At 39.0% G+C, this 26,816-nt stretch overlaps 1 protein-coding gene across 1 annotated transcript in view; it reads right to left on the minus strand.

The window, feature by feature from the left end:
- Window positions 1–13,642: 13,642 nt before the first annotated feature.
- The window catches only part of LOC103697123 (probable glutamate carboxypeptidase VP8), a 28,395-nt gene continuing 15,221 nt past the window's right edge, over window positions 13,643–26,816 (minus strand). Inside the window, exon 10 of the mRNA XM_008778918.4 lies at window positions 13,643–14,060. Coding sequence (XP_008777140.1) covers window positions 13,881–14,060 — 180 coding nt within the window. The 3' untranslated portion in view covers window positions 13,643–13,880. The remainder of the gene's footprint in view (window positions 14,061–26,816) is intronic.

Below are 26,816 nucleotides of genomic sequence, written 5' to 3' on the forward strand. Positions count from 1 at the left end.
AATTTACTGTTTCACACCTTTCAATTTTGGATAAATTAAATGACTAGACACTTGAATTCATTTCAAAACTTTATTATAAATCTTCTTTTGGTTGAGCAATTCACTTTACAAATACTCAATGTTTTGTCATCATCAAAAAGGGGGAGATTGTGGAGTGATTGATTATAACCCTATTTGATTTTGATGAGCTTAAAGCATTTGAGTATATCTTATGTTATACCTATGAATTCAATCTAGTGTTTCAGTCAAATATTTGTGAATTTATGTTTAAGTGTCTCTAGCTTTGGTTCAATACACTTTGGCTAAGTATGAAAATCAATTTAAACCAAAGTCTGAATCTCGAGTCGACTCCGGAATAGTACGAGTCGACTCCAAGCGTATCAGAAGCACTGGCACAAGCTCGAGTCGACTTCGGCACATTACGAGTCGACTCCGACTGAGAACAGACAGCCGGACAGAAAGATACATCTCAGAACCTGTCACCGAGTCGACTCCTGAAGAATTAGAGTCGACTCCGATGCTTGCCGAGTCGACTCCAGCATAGTACGAGTCGACTCCATGGAGTAACAGACAGAAAAACAGAAAAGCCATTTTAGACTCTGAGAGCCGAGTCGACTTCCGAAGAACTCGAGTCGACTCCGAAGATTGGCAGGTCGACTCCTAAGGAAGTAAGAGTCGACTCTCAGAGAAATGCAAGGCTAAAAGTCAGAGAGCCAACTTTGGTGTCTGAGAGCCGAGTCGACTCCCGCAAAGTCCGAGTCGACTCCAAGGCAGTTCAACTCCAAAGATAGAAGACCGGTACTTCGGTGTCTGAGAGCCAAGTCGACTCCCGCAAAGTCCGAGTCGACTCCGAGGCAGTTCAACTCCAAAGACAGAAGATCGGTATTTCCTGTCTAAGAGCCGAGTCGACTCCCGCAAAGTCCGAGTCGACTCCGAGACAGATCAAGTTCAAAGACAGAAGACCTGTCTTTCAGGCTCTGAGAGTCGAGTCGACTCCAAGGAAATTCGAGTCGACTCGAGGAAGCAAAACCGAGAGGATGAGTTTTGAAACCCTGAAGATCGAGTCGTCTCCAAAAGGGAAAGTCATCTCCGGACAATTGGCGAGTCGACTCCAGGTTCAGCTGAGTCGACTCCAGAACGGGACGGCACTTTATTTCGAATTTTGAATAGTGGCCGAGTCGTCTCCAGTAAAGCATGAGTCGACTCCAGCAACACTCGAGTCGACTCCTGATCGAGCGAGTCGACTCCGATCCCAACGGACATTTTGTCAGGAGTTGCAGAATATGCAGAACGGCCTTCAATCTGTGTTTAACGGCTATTTTTCTTTGGGAATGGCTTAAATAGCCTGAGTGAACAGTAATAGAAAAAAGAAAGAGAGACTCCATTCAAAGCTAAAGGGATTTCCACCAACCAAAGGCTCTCTAGAGTGATTACAAGAAAAAGAATGAAGAAGTGCATTGAAGTCAACTCTCCAACCGTCTTCCTCACATTCAAGGCTCACCTCCTGACAGCAATTCAACATCACATTCACGAGAAGTCAAAGAGTTTGAAAAGCCCCTTACTCAACCTCCAAAATCTGTTTGAGGGCTTCTAACTCTTCTTTGCTTATATTGTTTAAATACGCTTTTTGAGAAGCTTCCTTTTGTTCTTGTTTCAAACTATTTGTTTCTTACTTGATTCAACCAGGGGATTGAATCAAAGGTATCAAGGTTTGTTGGTGAGCCGAGGTTAAAACCAACGGTGTAAGGGTTTGATTGTGATCTCGAAAAAACAATCGGGTGGTTCTAGTCGGTGAGCCTGTGAAAACCGACCGAGTTCGTTGTGATCTCGTAAAACAACAAGTTGGGTTGTGAACTTGTAAAACAACCGGCTGTAATCCGAGGGATTATAGTGAACTCCCAAGTGAGGCTTGGGGAGTGGACGTAGGAGCAAGGGTTAGCTCCGAACCACTATAAAATCGCTTGTGTTTGTGATTGTTTCATTGTCTCTTCCTTTTCCTTCATCCACTGCATATAGCAACTAATTAAACCACTTGCAATAAGTTTTAATTAGTTACTCACAAAGTTTTTAATTGCAATAATTACTTTAAAACCCAATTCACCCCCCCCCCCCTCTTGGGTTGTCTTTTTGGGCAACAATCGTCATCTTATTAATTCTTTGGACGATTCATAGACACAATAACAATATAAATGAAAAAGATGCCTTTCATTTATTCAATAATAATAAATTCAAGTACAAATTATGTCCCAGAATTAATAATGTGTCAGCCAAAATTGGCTTCTAGGGTATACATCTAACAATCTCCCACTTGCACTAAAGCCAATCAGTCATATATCTTAGTCTCATCTTCTCAAGGTGGGCTTCAGTCTTTTGTTGACTTAGCTGCTTAGTGAACGGATCTGCCACGTTGTCCGCGGAGTCTACTCTCTGCACCTCGACATACTTCTTCTCAACATAGTCGCGTATGAGGTGGAAGCGCCGCTCTATATGCTTGGACTTCTGATGAGACCTTGGTTCCTTAGCAAGAGCTATGGCGCCATTATTATCGCAGTAGAGTGTTATGGCATCTGATGTCATCACATCCAATTCTGCAATGAATTTCTTGTACCAGAAGCCTTCCTTAGTAGCTTCAGATGTGGCGACGTATTCAGCTTCCATAGTAGAGTCAGCAATGATCGGTTGTTTAGAACTCTTCCAATTCACCGTACCACCATTGCACAAGAACACATATCCAGATGTTGACTTCCTATCATCGACATCAGTCATGAAGTCTGAATCTGTGTACCCTTCTATCTTCAGCTCTGATGATCCTCCAAAAATCAAGAATAAATCTTTAGTTCTTCTCAAGTACTTAAGAATATTCTTCATAGCTGTCCAGTATTCTTCACCTGGATTCGACTGATATCTGCTTGTGACACTCACAGCAAGGGCTATATCAGGTCGTGTACATAGCATAGCATACATGAGGCTCCCTATTGCTGATGCATAGGGGATCTTGCTCATGCGTTGAATCTCTTCAGATGTGTTGGGGCACATCTTCTTGGAGAGATGAATTCCATGCCTTAGGGGTAAGAGACCCCTTTTAGAGTTTTTCATGCTGAACCTTTTCAGCACTTTCTCTATGTACATCTTCTGTGATAGGCCAAGCATCCTTTTAGATCTATCTCTATAGACCTTTATTCCCAAAATATAGGATGCTTCCCCAAGGTCTTTCATGGAGAACTCTTTTGACAACCAGATCTTGACCGAGGTTAGCATAGGAATATCATTCCCTATCAGGAGGATGTTGTCCACGTACAGTACGAGAAACACGACAGCACTCCTACTAACCTTTTTTGTAAACACACGGTTCCTCTTCGTTTTTGATGAAATCAAACGTTTTGATTGCGACATCGAAACGAGTGTTCCAACTCCGAGATGCTTGCTTTAGTCCATAGATGGACCTTTGCAGCTTGCAGACCTTGTGATCTCCATCATTGGAAGTGAAACCCAAAGGCTGTTCCATATAGATATCTTCATCAAGATATCCATTTAGGAAAACAGTTTTCACATCCATCTGCCAGATTTCATAATCATGAAATGCTGCAATGGCAAGCAATGTTTGGATGGATTTTAGCATGGCTACAGGTGAAAAGGTCTCCTGATAGTCAATGCCTTCGCGTTGGCTATACCCTTTCGCCACTAGCCTTGCTTTATAGGTCTCTACCTTTCTATCCGAACCTATCTTCCTTTTGTAGATCCATTTGCATCCAATAGGTACAATACCTTCTGGTGGATCTACTAAGGTCCAGACTTGGTTGGAATGCATGGAGTCTAACTCTGACTTCATAGCTTCCAACCATTTCTCGGAATCGATATCAGATATCGCCTCGTCGTAGGTTATGGGATCCTGTATGTGATCCCTATCTCCCACTAGGAACATTTTCTCGGTATCCTCTTCTAGTATACCTAAGTATCTATCGGGAGGATGGAAGACCCTACTAGATCTGCGAGGTAGTTGAGGGACATCGTGTACTGGCTCTGTATGAATGGGTTCGATAGGATCCATGACTCGTTGCTTTTCAGAGACTTTCTCTTCAAGCTCAATTTTCCTCCCACTGCCTCTATCAAGGATAAACTGATTTTCCAAGAAGATGGCATGACGGCTCACAAACATATTGTGATCCTCTGAGATGTAAAAATTGTATCCTAATGACTCTTTAGGATATCCTATAAAACGAGCACTTATGGTCCTAGCCTCTAGTTTGTCCGTCTGTAGTCTTTTGACGTGGGCCGGACATCCCCAAATCTTGAGATGACCAAGATTTGGTTTCTTACCATGTCATATCTCATACGGTGTGGTAGGAACGGATTTAGAGGAAACTCTATTCAGTAGATATACTGTGGTAAGTAAGGCATCTCCCCAAAAAAATATCGGTAGATCAGTGAAGCTCATCATGGACCAGACCATATCCAATAGAGTCCGATTTTTTCTCTATGACACCCCGTTGAGTTGAGGTATACCCGAAGGAGTCCATTGTGAGACTATGCCATTGTCCTTGAGATAGTTCCGAAATTCTCCACTAAGGTATTCTCCTCCTTGATCTGATTGAAGAGCCTTAAGGAATTTTCCAGTTTGTTTTTCTACTTCATTTCTGAACTCTTTGAACTTTTCAAAAGATTCAGATTTGTGTCTTATAAGATACACATACCCATACCGTGAATAATCATCGGTAAAGGTAATGAAGTACGAATAACGTTTTCTGGCTTGCACATCGAATGGGCCACACACATCTGTGTGTACCAGGGTAAGTATTTCAGTGGTCCTCTCCCCATGTCCTATAAAGGGCAATCTAGCCATTTTTTCTTGAAGACACGACTCGCAAACTGGATATGACTCGAAAGTCAATGAGCCGAGAAGCCCATCTTTGTCCATTTTGTTCATTCTGTCCTCTCCAATATGGCCAAGCCTGAGGTGCCACAAATATTTTTGGTTTATCTCATCCCTAGATCTTTTGGATCCTTTGGCATTCACTTCTTGCTCAGACACATTTATAGATACATCCATATGCAAATGATAGAGACTGTCAATCATAAAATCACGTGCGACTATTTTATTTCTGAAATAAATAGAACAGCAGTCTTTGTCAAATATAAAAACATGACCTTCCTGTGCTAGACATGTGTGGAGTGATTGATCATAACCCTATTTGATTTTGATGAGCTCAAAGCATCTGAGTATATCTCTTGTTTACTAATGAATTCAATTGAGTGTTTCAGTGAAAATCTTGTCTAAAGTGTTTCTAGACTTGGTTCATAATATTTTAGATAAGTTAAGAAGTCAGTTTGAACCAAAGTCTGAGACTCGAGTCGACTCGAGAGTATTACGAGTCGACTCCAAGCGTATCAGAATCACTGGCACGGGCTCGAGTCGACTCCGGATCATTACGAGTCGACTCCAACTGAGAACAGACAGACAAGCAGAAAGCATCAACTCAAAACCTGTCAGCGAGTCGACTCCTGAAGTGCGCGAGTCGACTCCGGAGTAGTATGAGTCGACTCCAAGGAGTTACAGACAGAAAAGTCAGAGAGCGAATTTCGACCCTGAGATTCGAGTCGACTCCTGTGGAACGCGAGTCGACGCCGATGGTTGGCAGGTCGACTCCAAAGAAAGCGAGAGTCGACTCTCAGTGGTACACAAGGCAAAAGTCAGAGAGGAGTTTTCGGACTCTGAGATTCGAGTCGACTCCCGCAATACGCGAGTCGACTCCGAGACAGCGCGACCCCAAAAAGACAGAAGACCGATTTACTGTCTCTGAGAGCCGAGTCGACTCCCAGACAGCTCGAGTCGACTCCAAGGTAGCGCTACACCAAAAAGGCAGAAGGCTATGTTTCGGAAACTGAGAGCCGAGTCGACTCCGGGGAAGTTCGAGTCGACTCCAAGACTGGACGAGCCCAAAGACAGAAGATCGGGAGTTCGGGCTCTGAGCGCCGAGTCGACTCCCAGGATTGTCGAGTCGACTCGAGTGGGCCAGGTTGAAAATTAGCTCCATGGATTTCATGAGATGAGCCAACTCCGAAAATGCCAAGTCAGCTCCAGAAGTTGGCGAGTCGACTCCGGGTCAAGTCGAGTCGACTCCCAGTCGAAGAGGCCACTTTAATTCAAATCCGGAACAGTTGCCGAGTCGACTCCAGAAAAGCATGAGTCGACTCCCGCTACAGCCGAGTCGACTCCTGATCGCGCGAGTCGACTCCGACCCCCAACGGACATATTGTCAGGTTGTGCAGAGTATGCAGAACGGGCAGAAAAAGGTGTCTAACGGCTAGTTTCCGTGGGGGATGGCTTAAATAGCCACAGAGGACTGTAGCAAGGTAGAAAACGCACCATTCCATTCAAAGTAATCAAGCATTCATTCTCTGCAAGTGGTTTTTCAACGAAAAGAGGGAAGAGCGCCATAACTCCATCCAACTACCTCTTCCCAAACATTGAAAGAGATCTCCTCCTGCATTCAAGTCGACCAGACATTCAAGAGGAGACCTGAAGTTCAAGAAGCCCTACTCTACTCCAACTCAAACGTGTTTGAGGGCTCTTAACTTCTCTCTAGTTTATATTGTTATTTATCTGCTTTTGAGAAGCTCTGTTTTTCTGTTTGTTGTCATTATTTCCATCTTGTCTTTGCTTGGTTCAATCGGGGGATTGAATCAAGGGTGTAGAGGTTGGTTGGTGAGCCGAGTGTAAAACCAACGTGTAAGGGTTCGATTGTGATCCCGAGAAAACAATCGGGGTGGTTCTAATCGGTGAGCCAGGAAAAACCGACCGAGTTCGTTGTGAGCTCGTAAAACAACAAGTTTGGTTGTGAGCTTGTAAAACAACAAGTTTGGTTGTGATCCAAGGGGTTATAGTGAATTCCCAAGTGAGACTTGGGGAGTGGACGTAGGAGCAAGGGTTAGCTCCGAACCACTATAAAAGCCTTGTGTTTGTGATTGTTTGTCTCTTTCTTTTACTCTCATTTCATTCACAGCACATAGCAATTAATTAATCATCTTGGTAAAACATTAATTAGTCATCCACAACGTTTTAATTGCAAAATTATTTTAAAACCCAATTCACCCCCCCCCTCTTGGGTTGTCTATCTGGGCAACAACATGAAACATAAATCAAATTTCTGCTAGCAGCAGGTACATAATAGCAGTCTCTAAGTAATAAACTAAAACCAGACGGTAGTCGCAGATAGTAGGTGCCCACAGCCACAGCAGCAACTTTTGCCCCGTTGCCAACCCGAAGGGTTACCACACCTTCCGCCAGCCTTCTACTTTCCTTTAGACCCTGTATGGTAGTGCACAAATGAGCACTAGAACCAGAATCTATAATCCAACAAGAAGTAGAAGAAACTGTTAGATTAGTTTCAATTATGAGCAAGTCTATACCTTCTGAAGGTGTGTCACCTTTCTTGTTCTTCAGGCTCTCGAGGTATGAAGGACAGTTTCTCTTCCAGTGGCCGTCGACATTGCAGTGGAAACATTTTCCTTTGTCATTAGCCTTTTTCTTTTGAACTTCCTTCTTTGGCTTCTTGTCTTTCTTCTGCTTCTTAGCAGGCTTTTTTTTCTTCCAAGTAGACTTTCTCTTGGAACCAAAAGTCAACTCAGCAGCAAGGACATTGCCCCTTGAACCTTTCAAGGCTCCCTCAGCAGTTACCAACATATTTATCAGTTCAGTCTTAGTGCATTCAATCTTATTCATATGGTAGTTTACTATAAAGTGTCCAAATGAATCAGGTAGGGATTGAAGGATCAGATCTACTTGCAATTCCTTGTCATGTTCATATCGAGCTTCTCAAGCTCCTCCAGGTCCTTGATCATAGTCAGACCGTGATCATGGACAGACTGCCCCTCGTGCATCTTTGCTTTGAAGAGCCTCTTGGACACTTCAAAACGAGCTGTGCGACTCTGCTCACCATACAACTCTTGCAGGTGTGCTAGTATGTCCCTAGCAGTCTTCATATTCTCATGCTGGCATTAGAGTTCATTGGACATGGATGCCATGATATAGCACTTGATCCTAATGTCATCGTCTGTCCACTTTTCATGCGTCGCACGCTGATCAGTAGTCGGACGTGCTGGTAATGTGGGGATGTCATTGTCGAGCACATAGCCTATTTTCTCGCAACTCAGAACAATTTTGAGATTTCTAAGCCAGTCTCTGTAATTGGTACCGATCAATCGGTTGGTCTCAAGAATACGGATCAAAGGGTTTGAGGCTAACATTATGATCTGCAAAGAGTAAAGATTCTAGTTAGACTTTTGTACTTGATCCTAATCTGTTCTAGGGTCTTTTAGAATAAATGTACCTCCCACTATTTTTTCGAATTTCTCACACTCCCCTAGTAGGAAAATGGAAATCCTACACGACTAGAGTTTCTAGTAGGTACTGCGGTCCCACCGATTTACATGCCACCTCACCTAACAGTTATTGGTGACACATAAATAGATGAGTGTACAACTCTTGTACAATGCTTCTCAAGCATGTTGCAGTGCTACTTGGTCTCTAAGTCATGAAGACCTCACCTAACAGTTATTGGTCCCACTCCTTAGTTAAGTCAAACCCACCGTATAACCGTAGAAATAAAGTCATCATTGGGTCCTCACTTAACAGTTATTGGTGCCCAACCCCACCTTTATCCTACAACATCTCATGTCTATAGAGAGGTCCAGCCCCCCGATGCAACTTGCCCACTGTGTCCAGCCGAGACAAATCAACATCAGAAAGACCTTAGCAACTCTACTACGGTCGAGATATTTCCTGTGAGTCTCACCATCCACCAGTGACACCTAGCAGCATGTAGTGGCTACCCAGCAGAATAGAATGATGAACCTCTAGGTGCAGTTGTTGTGTGATACAGTCCTACTATCGTGGATCCCTACAGGACGAAGGTCATGGACAACTCGTCAAACCCCATTGTCTGTCGTATGTGAAGATTTATTCGACTTAAGTTCGAGAGTGGAAAACTCTTTCTCCACTATACAATCTGCCCCGGCCGAGGTCTTATGAACTCAGTTTTATAAATCACAAAGGATCTCCCCTTATCTATCAAGGTCGATAGATTCCTTATAGGTGCATACCCTACTTTTACAGTGAACCTACTGCAGCCAATTTACACTGCATGGACCCATATGGCTAGAGACCATGTATATGTGCAGTCAAACTACAATAACCTCACTGTGAGTAGCCGAAGCATCGCAGGTCAAAAAAATCAGTCACACTACTGCAACATCAAGCAAGTCACTGACGAGTGGATAGACATCCAAGTGACTTCTTATTTTGGTCATGCTCAGTACCCTTGTTCTCTAACAAGCACCTGCACTATTACTTCAGTGTCCCTACATCGTGGACTTGAGTCTCGTCCATCCACAGAAAAAGTAATGTGTGCACTGATCTCGTCGGATCGATCACCGTCCTCGTGATGATCCATCGATCAGGAGCGTTTAGAAATTAATCACTAATGATACATGGCTCAAATTCTCAACTCTTGAGAATATGCATCATCATCTTATTAATTCCTTGGACGATTCATAGACACAATAACAATATGAATGAAAAAGATGCCTTTCATTTATTCAATAATAATAAAGTCAAGTACAAATTATGTCCCGGAATTAATAACGTGTCAGCTAAAATTGGCTTCTAGGGTATACATCTAACAGAGCTCACAATGAATGCTTTTGAATGATTTTCTCTTAGAAGCTCTCCTCTTTTTCTTTATCTTTCTTGCTCTAGTAGATTTTTCTTTGTACTGCTTGAGATTTTATTTTTCTTTGGTGTTCCCATGCATTTATATTCTTTGGAAGTGGTTGGAATACTCTCTCAACCATTAGGCAGTTTAAAAGAGCTGTTCTGAGATGAAAATAGACATTGTGACTCACAGAAAAACTAGTCATTATTGTTGTCAGGCATAGAGGGGTCGACTCAATATCTTCAAGGGTCGACTCGTGATCTTCAGGAGTCGCCTCATGATCTTCAGAGGTCGACTCGAGATTGCTTCTATTTCTACTATGCTCTGCCTTTCTTCTGTATTCATTGTGGAACCGACTCTCTCAGTTCAGTGGTCGACTCTTCAATGAATTAAGTTTTATTGCTCTATGTCTTTCCATTGTGGCTATTCTAGAGTCAACTCATTGTTTTCTGGGGTTGAATCTTGTTTGACTAGATCCAGTCCCATTGGTCAACTTGCAAATGCAATTAAATTTTCAGCTCTTTGTCTTTTCTCTATGGCTATTTAGGGGTCGACTTGCTTGTCTTTAAGCTCGACTCTCGTTAGATTGAAGTCACCTCGTGTACTTCATCGGTCGACTTGCTAATGCGATGAATTCCTCGGCTTTTTGTCCATCTTTCAAGACTATTATGGAGTCAACTTGCGATCTGTTGGAGTCGGCTCCTAAAGGCGTATCAGCCAGTGATAATATACTAGGGTCCGCTCGTTGCAAACTTAGGGTCGACTCTTGAGGTAGCTTGGAATGAAATTCTTTATATATGCTTATGAGCTTCCAAAAAATATTTTTATAGCATTTTTGGAGTAATACTTCTTGATGAGGAGCTTCAGATAGATGATCTCATTTAAGAGTAACTGAAAGCTTTCCGAAATAAATCAATCAAACTCAAAGGAATAGATTGGTCAACTTTTTACTCAATTATTTTATATCTTCAAAACCCTTTAGGGTCAACAATCTCTCTCTTTTCGATTATGGCAAAACTCTTAAATTTCAAAAAAAAATAATGTAAACACTAATAATATCTTTTAGAACTTAGTGTAAATTTGCAAAATTCAGATAATAGATATAAGTAAGAATAAGATTTGAATTTGTATTTGCAAAATTCAGAGAGTGATAATATCTTTTTAAACTTGATATTGTTCACTCTTTATACTTGATTGATTGAATTTACTTTTTATCATAAGATTTATAAATAATTCTCTCCCTTTTTGATGTATACATAAATTGTGAAAGAGGATTTCAACTTACCATTTTTAGAGATTTTATATTAACTTGCTTGGTTTTCTTACTTCTATTGATGCCATTTCTTCACTCTTGTATATTTGCTTTAAACTTTTACCTTAAACTTTTCTCCCCCTTTTTTACTTTTCTTTTACTCTTCTTTCGAGCTTTTATCCAGATCCTTTCTTTTTCCATCTTTCGCCCCCCTTTGTCATTATCAATAAAGAGGTCACTAAATAGAAGAACATTACACGGGAAAGATAGATATATATTGAAAAACAGTTAAACATCCAAACTAAAATATTCATTCATTGAACAAAATTACAATATTAAAGCATATCATTAAAAATAAACATATAAGCACATATCACTTAAACTTGAACAGTACCTATTCATCCATTAAAGAACATTGTCACAACTATATATCACTTGAATTTAAATTGTAAATTTTCATTTAGTAAAAGAGTTTAAATACAGGTATAAGTCATTCAAATTGTGGGTATAAGGTATAGGAGTTAGATATAGATCAAGAGAGCTTAGGAATCTATACAAAATGAGAGGATAAGAAAAGGTTCCTAAGTCCTAGATTCATTTGATCAAGCGGAAGAAGATGAGTGTAAGGGTGAGCCACGATAAGAGCGATGGATTGTTGATCTTCTAGTTCCATGCTCTGTTGGAGGAGAATGATGTGGACGAGATGGACCAGGTTGATGGGCTCGACTGGCTCTCAACTCCTGTGTGAAGCAACTGATTGTATTAAGAAAAATAGAGGTCAAAGTAGTAAGAGATTCTGCCATGTGCCTGGATTCATTTCGAACCTTTTTAAGCATTCTCATAATCTGCTCACTGATCCTTTAAGTACTTGCAATGAATTCGCTGATTTCTCTTTTCACTAATGCCTGTAAATATCTAATCTCCCCCTTAATATCTTTCATCCTCCTGTACTGACTAGTCATCAAGAAACGTTGGTCAAAGACATCATGCCTCAACTCAACAATTATTTGGGTCAATGAAGAAACATGAGGCTCCAATCTCTATCCGTAGGAAGAGTGCTATGTGGTGATTCAAGGGTTTGTTGTCCAGTAAAACTAGATTCTATTACTCTAGCAAGTACTTGCTCAACAATCGGCTTCATCTGTTCCTCATCCATCCTGATAGTATGACTCGAGCTGCTCTCTGGATGTGGAGGTTAAAAATTAAAAGATGTCATAAAGTCCTCACCTCTAAGCTCCTCAAATGAATGCATCTCTATAGGGGCAGGTGACTTAGTGTGCTCATTAGTATGGGCTCCGGGCTCACTAGGTCTAGCTTCCACAACCTCATCTCCTTTGCACTCATCATGTCTACCGGTACCATCATATCACACCCAATGACCGTCAATCTTGGAATAACCCATTCGATGAAGAGATTGTAGGTGTCGGTGTGCAGCAGTGTTCTCAAGGTTTCTCCGTCAAGCACTACACCATGTTCCCTAAACACCAAGGTCAGAATAATGTTGTAAGGTAGAGATAACTTCAACCTATTTGTTGCCTTGTGTATGTGGCGGAATATGAGTGAAGGCAGATTCATGGGACTCGCTCTGAGCACATGAAACATCACTAAAATATCTCTCTTTAAGACAGTCAAATCTTTCCATCTTGGGGAAGAAAATTGGGCTGATTATATGATAAAGAAGTCTCATTTCCACTAAAAGTTGGCTTACACTGACTTCTTCCATCTCAATTACTTTTTTTTTCCAAAATGAGTTGCAATTTTTTTTGACGCTCTTCAAGATAGTCATCTGATTGTCCAGCAGTTGACATATGTAAGATTCTTTCCAAACTCACTCTATCCAGCAGAATATGAGTCCCTTTGACCGTGACTCAAAGTTTCTCACCCCAAACTTGACGTTTACATTGAATTTTCTTACTAGATTGGGGTACGTAGAAACATCTAGGGAGCATAAGAACTCCCAACCTATATGCTTTAGCATGCTTTCAATTTAGAAACCCTCTCATTTCAAAAATTCATAAAATCAACTTTGTGACAAGTAGTAATTGCTCTTAGCACTGAGTGAAGCAATATTGCACTGTCTACACAAAGTTGAGCCTTCCATCACCATCCTTCTATTCTCCCTACTATTTTGTTCATAAAAGTAAAGTCTTAAGTCTAAGATTCGCGGTCTCAATATCGGACCTCGTACCAATGCCATACTAGCATAGTATTAGTATGGTATGAAATTTTTTCAATATACCAAATATCGGTATGTCACTTGCACTGAAAACGATACCAAACCGATACATCATATCTCATAACGTTCAATTCAAACCGATACGATGAATCATGCGTGGGTCAAATGTTTAGTATTTATAAAAGTGCAACTGCCTTCCAATTGTCAAGAAGAGTAACTACCACAAATGACAGTTGTTTTGAAAACAAAATTCTAACATCTTTTAGGTCACTGCATGTAATAGTGCATAGTATAATGGAGCTGCTTCCTAAGAGACCTCTAACATCTTATAATCACATTTAAACTTGAACATAGCCTGTCATAAACTGGTGGATTGCCATTCCCAATTCACAAGTTCTTCATTTAGCTGGTAGAGGAAAATTATTTCTGCCTACCATCAGGGCCTTGTCAAAGGAATCTTTATTGTAAACAAGGATTTTGATCATGCAATGGTTTCCCATGCTATTGAAACAGTAGAGAATAATTTAATCAACTGCATGCATAAGAGCAGCCAGACATGATTTAATCAACTGCTTGCATACACTACCCAAACATGATACACACCAAAGTGGATATACTTTATGAAAAAATAATTTACATTCTTTTTATAGGGTTTAATGTCAATCTCCATCCTTAACTTTGGGGAGAATAGCAACTTTTACGTACAGATATTACAAATACGCCAGTTTCATTTCTTGCCCCATCAAGTAAGCTCTCCTCTAAGAACACTGGCAGCCCTTTGAATAGCTCTAGCAACTCTCCATATCTCATGTTGGATCCCCATTTGCCCTTCTTCAGCAGCCTTCCTGGCTTGAGCAATGGCATCAACTATACCAGGAAAGAAAGTAATATTGCTTTCATAGTCCTCAGGAGGCGAGTACAACTGCCCACCATCAAACAAGTAACGCAAGTGTTACACCATGCAAGAGACAGCTTGGCTCTTTTAATATGATAGACATTGTAACTAGATAAATATTTTTGGATCTCTAAATATCATTTTCATAAGCCTCAAAAAGATGTGATAGTGCAATTGCGACACTGGTCATAATTAGTTACCAGGTCCTGAAAAGTACCAAATGTACAATGACAAAAGATCATGCATAACTGGACTAAAAGCAGCAGTGAATTAAAAGAGAACAGTTTTAACTTTATGAAAGATATTCACGAAAATATGATGTACTAGGAAATTATATGTTATCTTTCATTCTCGAATAGAGACTCAAATTAACGAGACCCGGGTAGGTAAATACCAATCCAGGAAAATGATTTTAAAATCGAATTATCTACTTTTAGCAATTCATTCAACCAGGACACCAAGCTTCCATTACTCAAACAATCAACAACGATGTACGCTGTATTGGTTAAAAACATGACAAGTTGAGTCTGGCATACATGTGCAACATCGGAGCTCCATCTCAGTTTGAAAGTTCAAGGAAATTTGTCATGTAACATACACCAGAAAACATTATTTTCAAATGCAGCTTAAGTAATCAGACAGACAAGGAACCGTACGGGGTGTGCACATGTTTGGGTCAACCCAAGACTGAACAAACCCTTGTTTGGTTGGTTTGGTTTGGTTTCAAGGTAGGAATGGGTCGGTCTTGGTTAAAATTTTTAAAAACCCAATCGGATTGGTTCCAGTTTGGCTTAAGCAGTTGGGTAACTTGGACCCAATGCAGACCCAAATAAATACAATACAATACATAGAAAATTAATTTATAGCAATATATTAATAGATATTATATACTACAATGTTAATTCTTATAAATTCTTCATTTTGGTTAACCAGCACTTTTCTTAATAAATAATTTGTCTACTGTGGTGGTAGTTTGTAACATGTTATATTTCGAGATTTATAGATATTTTGGATTTTGTTGTCCTAAGATGCCTTTGAATATACTATATATTGCTTTCTGTGATTCACCTTCTATTATTAATTTACCTCAAATAAAAGCACTAATTCGTTTGCTGAATTTTTTTTGTAACTTTTGGGTAATCTGAGAACCAACTCGAACCAACCTAATCTTCATTGGGTTTGTTGGGCTTGGTTCCAAAGTGATTGGTTTGGATCTAGGTTCAAAATTTCGGACCAACTATGATTCCGTCGGTTAAGGGTTGGCCTTTAACCCGAACCAACCCAACCCATGTGCACTCTGTATAGCACACATGTAGTACATAAGCTGCACATGCAAGCACATATCACGTTAGTTTTTTCTAACTATTTAAGATAAATAAAATACAATAAATATAATGAAAAACAACAACAATAGAGGTCGACTAGAATTCGGTCAACTAGATTTCAAGCCAAATCCAATTAGTCTTGATCGGACGAGGAGGCCAGACATCAATGATCCAAGCCATTGGATAGGATCTATAACCTCCTCCAAGCTACTTACATACCAAAATCATATGATTTCGGAACTCCTAACCTAAGCATCAAGCGCTCAAAATGGGTATGCCCAGCTCAATAGACCTAGCTTGGTCCACTTGACAAGCCTAGATGTAAGGATTTCGACCCAGCAAAAAAAAAAAGGGCTCGATTGTGACACGTGTGGAGCAGAAAGAAGACTCTTGATGGGGCTCTTCTTCCTCTCGAGTTCATCAAATGGAATCCGACTCTAGGCAGATTCTGACATCCCTCGAGCTCTTCAAACCTCCCTTCCACCCCACCGGAGGACCCAGCCCCCGATCGAAGTTTGTTGTCGGATTTCCTTCGGTTTTCTCCCCCGATCGCCAACCGCCACCAGCTCTATGGTCAAGGCCAATCGCCATCGAAAGTCCGGTAAGAATCTAGCAACCTTTAGTTGACGCTTCTCTTCCTTTTTTGTGGTCTTTGGAGCCTCGATTCCGACTGGTGATCACCAGATTTTGGGCTAAAAAGGGCAGTACCTTGTTTCCTCTGTCTTTGGAAGACTAGCCTTTTTTTTGCTTCTTGCTTCGGCTGCCTTCACCACTGGCGGCTCGTCGTCATGGTCTTTCCCTAGTCCCCAACGACGACTTGTAGCCTGGGCCAGAGCTTTGGGCATCAGGATGCCATGGATCGCATGATTTAAAGGATCAAGGACCCTGTTTTTGGCGATTTTGCAGTTGATTCTCGCCGCCAGCCACCTACTGCCACTGGTTGCCTGTTTGCTGGTCCCCAAACCCCACTTCCAGCCACCTTCTCTCCTCCTCTTCATTAGAGAGAGGATCTTCATTTTCTCTTTGCTCTCTTTTCCCTCTCTTCCCCATTCTCTCTTTCTTGTTTCTCTCTCTACTTGGACTTTCTAAGGTTATTGGATCTGATAAAGGACTCTATTCAGTGATTTTGATCGACCTTGCTGAAGGGGGTCCTGACCCCTGACCACCAAGTAGCATACAGGCCTCCACCTTGGCCTTTATTTAGTTAACCCCAATCTCTATTGAGCCTAGTCTGACCTTGATTGGATGAATTTACTTAGGTCATACAGGCCCGAGCGTCAAGCACTCCTCACTTGGCCAGCCTTGTGCGGGTGTCGAAACTTAGAATTTCTATTCTTAAATTAGTCATGATTTAATTTTAATAGAAATGTAATTTCGGATATTAGGTTTTTTAGGAGAATCTCAAGGTTAATAGGATTTGTTTGCTCATTGTTCATGCAAAGTAATAATCTACCTTTTCTAGATTTTTCATTCATATAATATTACTTTTAACATCAAATAGATTGTTAATTGATTTATATATGATTTATGAATTTTATGAGATTTTATTTTGAATGGAAAATAGATATGCAATTTTGAGGTAATATTTTTTAGATTATTATTATATTGTTTAATGATCTTATAACCCATATGCATGTTTTGATTGGATTATGGTTTATATGTTATTTTGTAAAAAGAACTATGATATGTAGCAAATTTGAACTCTTAGCCTATGTTATAGACCCTGCCAATTGGAGGTTATGCATTAGCACTTTGAATATTATTGAGCTCATTATTTTCATTTCTAGCCCCACCATAGGGTATAAAATGTGGTATTCTAGCCCACGTCGTAGGATATAAATATGATATTCCGGCCCACTCCGCAGGATATAGATGCAGTTTTCTTTCTGTTTCTGGCCTAGCCATGAGGTATAAGTATGGTCGTAGTTAAAGGCTATGGAGTTGAATATGATTTGTTTCGAACAGATTTATGATTATGTATATGAATATTTAAAAGATATTGGTTTTACTGGATTTGTAGTTGAAATAGAATTCATTATGTCTTTACACTAATTCGTTGTAATTTATATTTAACCATTATATTTTATGTTATTACATGAATTATCTAGTTAAGGTATTCATTACTTAATAGGCTGTCAAGGTCATTTTCCCTTCTTTACTTTGCAGATTTTCTTTACAGATGCAAATACTTAGTTTCAGACATGGATCCTACTATGGGAGTGAGACTAGAAGCGAGATTTGATAATATCTATATAGTTTAGATTTATTATAAGCTTTTTATAGGGTCATTATTTGAAGTCTAACTAATGTAAAACTTTAAAATTTTATTTGTCAGTTGGATTTGTTAATTATTTAAATTATGGCTATTAGTTATTTAAATTTATTCCACTGCTTGTTTAAGATATTATGTTGACATATCTTGCATGCTTGTGATGAGAGTTTTCAATGAGTATGTGGCGGTTACCGCGATCTCAAATCAGGGACATAACAAGATACTTTGAATAAAAAAATATATATATTTTTGACCACTCGATGTGTAGTCTAGAGATCCTCGAGATCTCAAAGCACGTGAATTTAGTGTGGAAGTAGTTTAAAAGTAGTAGATCACACTAATGGCTCAGATCATTAGTGTCGAGCCCCCATCAACTAGTCAGGAATATAAGACTTTTGACCTTATATCCGGATTCTAATCCAACTGATAATGATGACGATGATGATGATAATATGGATGAATAATAATATGAAAAACAATAACAATAAAGGAAATAAAGAAGTACTCTAGATATAAAGCATGGAAAGTGTCTTTACTCCCACCATTAGGACCAAACCCCCAATCTAGAGTAGCTAGCTATGGAAGTAAAGTCAATCCTTATTCATACATGGGTTTCTCTAGTACAAAACAAGCCACTTCAATTAGGTTCATTGCTCCAACCTCGAATACGTTTAATCCAACACGAGCTATGCGACATTCCCAGCCCAGCATGTAAATCTAGTGGTTTCTTGTTCATGATCAGCTAAAGCTAAGGTTCCATTAAAGAGTATTTCCACAAAATAGAACCTCCTTATGGAATATAAGGTTTCCATGAGGCTAATCCTGAGCCTCCATCCAAGCATGAATACCACCAATTAAGAGGATATTTTTGGTGTAGAAAGTCCCAAATTCAAGATCTTCTGCCCAAAATATAGCCCCACAATGCTAATCAAGTCTCACATGCAGCCCTACAATCTAATAGGCTGCATATGTGACCATATAATCATTAGTAGACCACTGTATTGACCCATATGCAATCTAAGCACATATGTTAATATGCATATAAAAAATGCAATGTAGTCAAGGGGCATCTGTGGCCACATACACCTCATGGCTCATTTAAAACAGTGCCTGAAATATTTTGTATGACTACATTCAAAAGTCATTGCTCATGACAAAGTAGCCAATATATAGAAGTTTTGCAACATGTTACTTCTCTCTAATCAATGATCTGTTCTTTGAAATTGATAATTAAATGGTCAATGTTTCGAGATATAAAAGGTCCTTTCATGTACCTCAACAACAACTTAAATTTTGTCGTGTGGTGAGGAATACATAATGCTAGCCTTGATTTGATTCCTAGTGTTTACCATGATATTGATCCATGATTTGATTTCATATGATTTATGCATGATCCTAACAATCATGACATGGTTTAAAATCAATAAGATGGATTCATCAATTGCTTAAACCATGAAAGCATTCCATATTTCATATCGAAGAACAGAAGTATTACAACTAAAAAGTATCAAAAGGATTCCAAAGATACAATAATTGAAAAATTGCAAAATGTAAATGGTTACAACTCCAAGACTGTACCTTGAAATAATGAAAGATGGGTAGAACAACCTACAACTTATTGAAGAAACATAAAAATGCAAAGATAAAGAGGCGTACAAAGCCCATTTTGATGTAAAAATCAAAAATCATGCCCTATGTTGTTTGGGTACATCTGCCAAATGATGACCTCAAGCACTCATAACAATACTAATTGGCTGTTTCTTCCACAAATAACTTTCTTTGGATAGTTACTTTAATAAATCATTTGGATAGTGATTTATAGCAAAATCCACCTTTAGGCAGTTATTTACAGCAATAACTACGCTTTAATGATGGTCCGTATGCATATTATTAGGTAAGTACCCCCTATTTTAACTTTTATTAGTAGTTACCCCCAGGAGAAACTTCTGGCACGTAGTTTGTTCTACATGTAGCTCTTAAAAAGCCATGTGTCATAGTCAAGTTGTAACACAGATCTGATCAATAATCAAAATACAGTCAATCAGAATATTTTGTAATCGCTGATCAAAACATTGTTTAAGATTATGGTTTAAACAAGTAAATGCATCACATGAAATCCCTTCATATTGCCCTAAAAAAAGAACAAAATTCTAATAAAACTTCATTTAGTCCTTAGCATACCTTGAACAAGGCATCTCAAGTACCACTACGTCATGAAAATTCTACCAAAGTTGCTTTTCAGGTTCTATAATGATGATTGATGACCATTCATGCTTTAGACATTTTGTGATGCCTTATCTGTTTCTGACATATGAAAATACCTTTATGTTTAAAAGGTTGCAGGCAACACATGGAAAGCGAGGGGTCAGCCTAGCGTCTGGTTGCTAGGCGAGTGCTTAAGTCAGCAACCAAGCTCAAGACAACTGAAAAATAATATTCTTGAAAAGTAACAAATAAAAATGCAAAATAAATTAGAATCCCAAAATAAATAAATAAACACAACATATCAAGAAAGATGGAGTAGGGTCATTATGTGTTCCAACTCCTCAACACGCAATACCAATGCATAAATTGATTCCATCCTACATTCTCAGAACTTGATGTGAAACATTAAAACAGATAGCCGGGTGGCCATTCGGCAGCCCCACCTAGGTGGTTTAGGTGGCATAGTTTTTTAGAACATTAATATATTTCATTTCTTTCCATTGGTCCATCTAGTATTTTATTTACTAGCCCAAGTTTCATTTGTCAACAAGTCATCATGTGTCCTCAATGTTTAGATTCTAACAAGATTGTGGAGTGATTGAGTATTCCGTAATTGATTTTGATGAGCTCAAAGCACTGGAGTATGTTATTCTAATGAATTCAATCTAGTGTTTTAGGTAAATCTTTATGAATTTCTGTCTAAGTGTCTTGAGCTTTGGTTCAAAATAGTTTGGTTGAGTATTGAACTCTATTTGAACCAAAGTCTGCATCACGAGTCGACTCCTGAACCTTGCGAGTCGACTCCAGCACACTTCGAGTTTCTGGCACAAGCTCGAGTCGACTCCGGAACTCTTCGAGTCAACTCCGACTGAGAACAGACAGAAAGACAGAACGATGGGTTTTAGACCCTGTTAACGAGTCGACTCCAAAAGGTTGAGAGTCGACTCCGATGCTTGCCGAGTCGACTTCAGATGATCCCGAGTCGACTCCAAAGAGTAACAGACAAAAAATAGAATGCTAGTTTTTGAGACCCTGTCAACGAGCCGTCTCGCGAAGACTTTGAATCGTCTCCCACATCAGCCGAGTCGACTTCCAGATTGTCCGAGTCGACTCCCAGAGGAAAGCAGCCTGAAAGGCAGAGACTCAGTTTCGAAGATCTTGTGAACGAGTTGACTCCAAGTGTTTCAGAGTCAACCCCCATGTTAGCCGAGTCGACTCCAAGGTAGATCAGTTCAAAAGACAGAGAATCAATTTTTGCGGTCTCTGAGAACGAGACGTCTCCTGAAGATCTCGAGTCGCCTCTTAAGTCAGCCGAGTCGACTCTAAGTAAACCCGAGTCGACTCGAGGAAGAAAAACAGAAAGTTGAGTTTCTGAAATCTTGAGAACGAGCCGACTCCTAAGTGCCCAAGTCGTCTCCAGCTGTTGGCGAGTCGACTCCAGTTTGGTCCGAGTCGACCCCAGGACGAGGCATGCACTTTAATTCAAATCTGGAACAGCGAGCGAGTCGTCTCTAGTAAAGCGCGAGTCAACTCCAGTAACAGCCGAGTCGACTCCAGATCGCACGAGTCGACTCCGATCCCAACGGATACATTGTCAGGATGTGCAGACGGGACAGAACGGCTCCAAATCTCTCTCTAACAGCTAGTGTTCGAAAGAAACCATTTAAATAGCCAGAGTGAACAGTAGTAGACAACAAGAGAGTTATTCCATTTGAGCATTAAAGCATTTCAACCATCAATAGCTTCCGTAGAGTGAATCCAAGAAAAAAGAAGGAAGAAATGCATTCAACTCAAACCAAAAAGTGCTTCCTTCGCATTCAAGGCTCTACTACTGTCCTCCATTCTTCGGCACATTCAAGAGAAGACTCAGAAATCGAGAAGCCCCCACTTCCTCATCTAAAATCTGTTTGAGGACTTCTAACTCAACTTTTGTTTATATTGTCTCACACTTGCTTTTTAGAAGCTTTCTTTGAGAACTTTTAAACTCTTATTTTGTATACTTGATTAAATCAGGGGATTGAATAAAGGGTTGTAAGGTTTGTTGGTGAGCCAAAGATAAAACCAACGGTGTAAGGTTGTGGTTGGTGAACCGGAAAAAACCAACTGGGTTTGATTGTAAATCCAGAAAAACAATCGGATGGTTCTAGTCGGTGAGCCTGTCAAAACCGACAGAGTTCGTTGTGACTTCGTGAAAACAAGTTGGGTTGTGAGCTTGTAAAACAACCGGCTATAATCCTAGGGATTATAGTGAACTCCCAAGTGCGGCTTGGGGAGTGGACGTAGGAGCAAGAGTTGGCTCCGAACCACTATAAATCTTTCTGTGTTTGTAGTGCACCTTGTCTCTTTCACTCTCTTCACTTATTGCATCTAGTGATCTAACTAATTCACTTGCAATATATTTAGTTAATCACTCACCTTATTTTTAATTAATCAATAATTAATTAAAACCCAATTCACCCCTCCCTCTTGGGTTGTCTCCTTGGGCAACAAGTGGTATCAAAGCAGGTGCTCTCATATCGATTGGTGTTCCAATCCTTAAAAAGAGTAAAAAATTAAGATGACAACCCCTTTTGGATCTTCCCTTGGTGAGGGGCAATCCACCAATAGGCCTCCATTGTTCAATAAAACCAACTATACCTATTGGAAGGCTAGAATGAGGATATTTATCCAAGCCCAAGATTATGATGTTTGGAGCATCATAGTTAATGGACCGTATATTCCTTCTATCTATGTTGATAACATTGCTATACCCAAGCTTGAAAAGATTGGGATAATAATGATAGAAGGAAGGCACAACTAGATGCCAAAGCAATGAATGTTCTTTATTATGCCTTGGATTCTAATGAATTCAATAGAATTTCTACTTGTAACTCTGCAAAAGAGATATGGGATAGACTTGAAGTGACTCACGAGGGCACAAATCAAGTCAAGGAATCTAAAATCAACATGCTAGTTCATAAATATGAACTATTTAAAATTGAATCTAATGAAACCATCTCTTGCATGTTCACCAGATTTACTGATATTGTCAACGGCTTAAAAAGCCTTGGCAAAAGTTATACTAACAGTGATCTTGTCAGAAAAATTCTTCGTTCTTTATCAAGGTCATGGAAAGCCAGGGTCACGGCAATCCACGAAGCAAAAGACTTGAACAAGCTGCCACTCGAGGAGCTCCTTGGATCTCTAATGACGCATGAGCTCACAATGAAACAACATAGCGAAGAAGAATCCTCCCATTAGAAAAAGGTAATTGTCCTCAAGTCTACCTATTCTAACAAAGATCTTTCTTATAGTAGCAGTAGTGAAGAAGAAGACAATGAGGAAGATGAAGAAGAGGCTCTCCTTGTGCGAAAATTCAGAAGATTCATCAATCGGAAGAAGCCCTTCCATAAGAAGAGATTTCCTTCGAGTTCCTTCAATAAGGATAAAGGTAAAGAAAGAGAAAGTGAGGGAATCGGATGCTATGAATGCAAGAAGTCGGATCATTTCAGAGCCGACTGTCCCTTGCTGAAGAAGGGCAACAAGTACAAGAAGAAGAAAGCTCTTATCACCACCTGGACTGACTTCGATAAGTCATCATCATCACCGGAAGAGGAACAAGAGAAAAAGGCCAATTTCTGCTTTATGGCAAACGAAAATGAGGTAATATCTGAAACTTATTTAGATTTTACCTTTGAAGAATTGTATGATGCCTTTAATAAACTAATGGATGAATATAGGACAATAAACCTTAAAAACAAAGAATTGAAGCTAACTAATCAATCTTACATTCATAAAAATGATAAATTGATTAAGGATAAGGACTCTATTGTCAAAAAAAACTTAGAACTTAAAACAAGCAACCAATTGCTAAATCAAAAAACTGATACCTTAATTAAAGATAAAGAAAGACTAACTAAGAAAATTTCAGAAATTAAAAACAGTAATCAAACTCTAAAAGATAACTTTACAAAAGATTTAAACTTACTAAAAACAAAAAAACTGAACTTAACAAAAGAACTTGAAAAATATAAACCTATTGTTGAGAAGTTTACTTATAGCTCTAAAAAACTAGAAATGATTCTTAATAGTCAATGAGCTGTGTTTAATAGAGCCGGTTTAGGGTATAAACCTAAGAACAAGCAAAAATTTCTTAAAAACTTCTTTGTAAAAGCCGGTGAAAGTAAAGCTAAAGATGTAACCTGTTTTTGTTGTGGTAGAGTAGGACATAAAGCTAATATGTGTAACCATAGAAAAATAAAAGCTAAAAGAAAGATTAAAAAGGTTTGGGTTCCAAAATGAACTAACATAACAAATCTTGAAAGACCCAAGAAAACTTAGGTACCTAAGACGATATGATTTTCTTGTGCAGGAGTGTCTTGCAGCTAAGTTTAATAAACACTGTTGGTACTTAGATAGTGGCTGCTCAAGACACATGACGGATGACAAGGAGCAATTCTTCACCCTAGAGTCTAAAAAAGAAGGTGCGGTGACTTTTGGAGACAATAACCAAAGTCACATCATTTGTACCGATAAAATACAAATCACACCTTCAACCTTTGTTGATAATGTTCGATTTGTAGATGGTCTCAAGCATAACTTACTTAGCGTTAGTCAATTATGCGATAAAGGTTTTGATGTTTTGTTTAAGCCATCTATGTGCATCATAACCAATTCAATTGACAATAGCTTAGTTTTCAAAGGATTAAGACGTGGCAATGTTTATGTAGTAAATCTTAATGATCTTGCTAAAAACAGCTGTTGCTTAGTAGCTAATGATACTAAGCTCAATGAGGCAAGTTGGTTATGGCATCGTAAATTAGGTCACGCAAGCATGAACACACTATCTAAATTAATTAAAAGAGATTCTGTAATTGGTTTGCCAAAGCTGAAAGTTGAGAAAAATAAAATGTGTAGAGCCTGTCAATTTGGCAAACAATCTAGAAGTTCTTTTAAGTCTATAAATTGTGTCTCTACTACTAGACCTCTTTAGCTACTTCACATGGATCTTTTTGGACCAACTAGGACCACAAGCCTTGGTGGAAACAAGTATGGTCTTGTCATAGTAGATGATTTTTTTAGATACATATGGGTCATGTTTTTAGCTCATAAAGATGAAGCATTTTCAGTATTTAAGAAATTCCATAAGGAAGTAACTAACGCAAAAAATATTTCAGTTATAGCTATTAGGAGTGATTATGGAACAGGATTTGAAAATCATCTTTTTGAAAAATTTTGTAGTAAAAAGGGGATAACTCATAATTTTTCTGCACCTAGGACTCCACAACAAAATGAAGTGGTGGAAAGAAAGAATAGAACCCTAGAGGAAATGGCTAGGACCATGTTGTATGAAGTGATCTCCCAAAGTATTTTTAGGGTGAAGCTATTAACACATCATGTTATATTCTAAATAGAGTTCTATTGAGACTAATTATAAAGAAAACACCTTATGACCTTTGGAGAGATAGAAAGCCCAAAGTAGACTACTTTTATGTTTTTGGTTGCAGGTGTTTCATTTATAATAATGGCAAAAATAACTTAGGTAAATTTGACTCCAAATCTGATGAAGGTATCTTTTTGGGATATTCTACATCAAGTAGGGCATATAGAATCTTCAACAAAAGAACTTTTGTTATTGAAGAATCTATTCATGTTGTTTTTGATGAGACTAATGATGCTTCCTCTAGCAAGAGAGTAGCTTTTGATGATGATGCAGAGATACTTGAGGAAAAGATGGATGACATGATCTTACAAGAGGATGAACCGAAGCAAATTGAAGAGACTTCAACAAGCCAAGAGGTAATTGCTGAACATGGGCTTACAAAGGCTTGGAGGTATGCTCACGGTCATCCTAAAGAGTTAATCTTAGATGATCCATCTCAACCTGTTAGAACTAGAGCCTCTTAAAAACTTAAATAATCATCTTGCATTTGTTTCACATTTAGAACCTAAAAACATTGAAGAAGCTGAAAATGATGTAAATTGGAAAAATGCTATGCAAGAGAAACTAAACCAATTTATAAAAAACAAAGTATGGAACTTAGTTGAAAGACCCTCTGAATACTTAATAATTGGAACTAAATGGGTGTACAAAAATAAACTTGATGAAAGTGGAGTTGTAGTTAGGAACAAGGCTAGACTAGTAGCAAAGGGCTATAATCAAGAAGAAGGTATAGATTTTGATGAGACCTTTGCTCCTGTGGCTAGACTCGAGGCAATTAGATTGTTACTAGCATTTGCATGTTTTAAAGATTTCAAATTATTTCAAATAGATGTAAAAAGTGCTTTCTTGAATGGGTATATTAATGAGGAGGTTTATGTAGAACAACCTCCTGATTTTGAAAATCATCAATACCCCAACCATGTTTACAAATTAAATAAAGCACTTTATGGTCTAAAACAAGCCCCTAGAGCATGGTATAAAAAACTTAGCAAATTTCTATTAAACCATGAATTTTCTAGAGGGAATGTTGATACAACCTAGTTTTTGAAAAAGAAAAACAAAGATATGTTAGTAGTGCAGATTTATGTAGATGATATTATTTTCGGTGCTACTAACAATCGTCTTTGCGAAGAGTTTGCTGAATTAATGCAGAGTGAATTTGAAATGAGCATGATGGAAGAGTTGAACTACTTTCTCGGACTTCAAATCAAACAATCTAAGGAAGGAATTTTCATCAATCAAGCTAAGTACATCAAGGAAATGCTAAAGAAATTTGATATGGATGGAAACAAGTCAATTGGCACCCCCATGAGCTCATCATGCAAACTAGACAAAGATGAATCAGGTAAGTCAGTAGATCAAAAGCTGCATAGAGGTATGATTGGATCATTGTTATATCTTACAGAAAGTAGACCTGATATCATGTTTAGTGTATGCATGTGTGCTAGATATCAATCTAATCCCAAGGAATCACACCTAATTGCAGTTAAAAGAATCTTTAAGTATTTAATAGGAACAAAAGATATAGGATTGTGGTACTCTAAAGAATCAAGCATAAA

The sequence above is a fragment of the Phoenix dactylifera genome, chromosome 4 (genome assembly GCF_009389715.1).
Source record: "Phoenix dactylifera cultivar Barhee BC4 chromosome 4, palm_55x_up_171113_PBpolish2nd_filt_p, whole genome shotgun sequence".
In the NCBI taxonomy this organism is placed as follows: domain Eukaryota; kingdom Viridiplantae; phylum Streptophyta; class Magnoliopsida; order Arecales; family Arecaceae; genus Phoenix; species Phoenix dactylifera.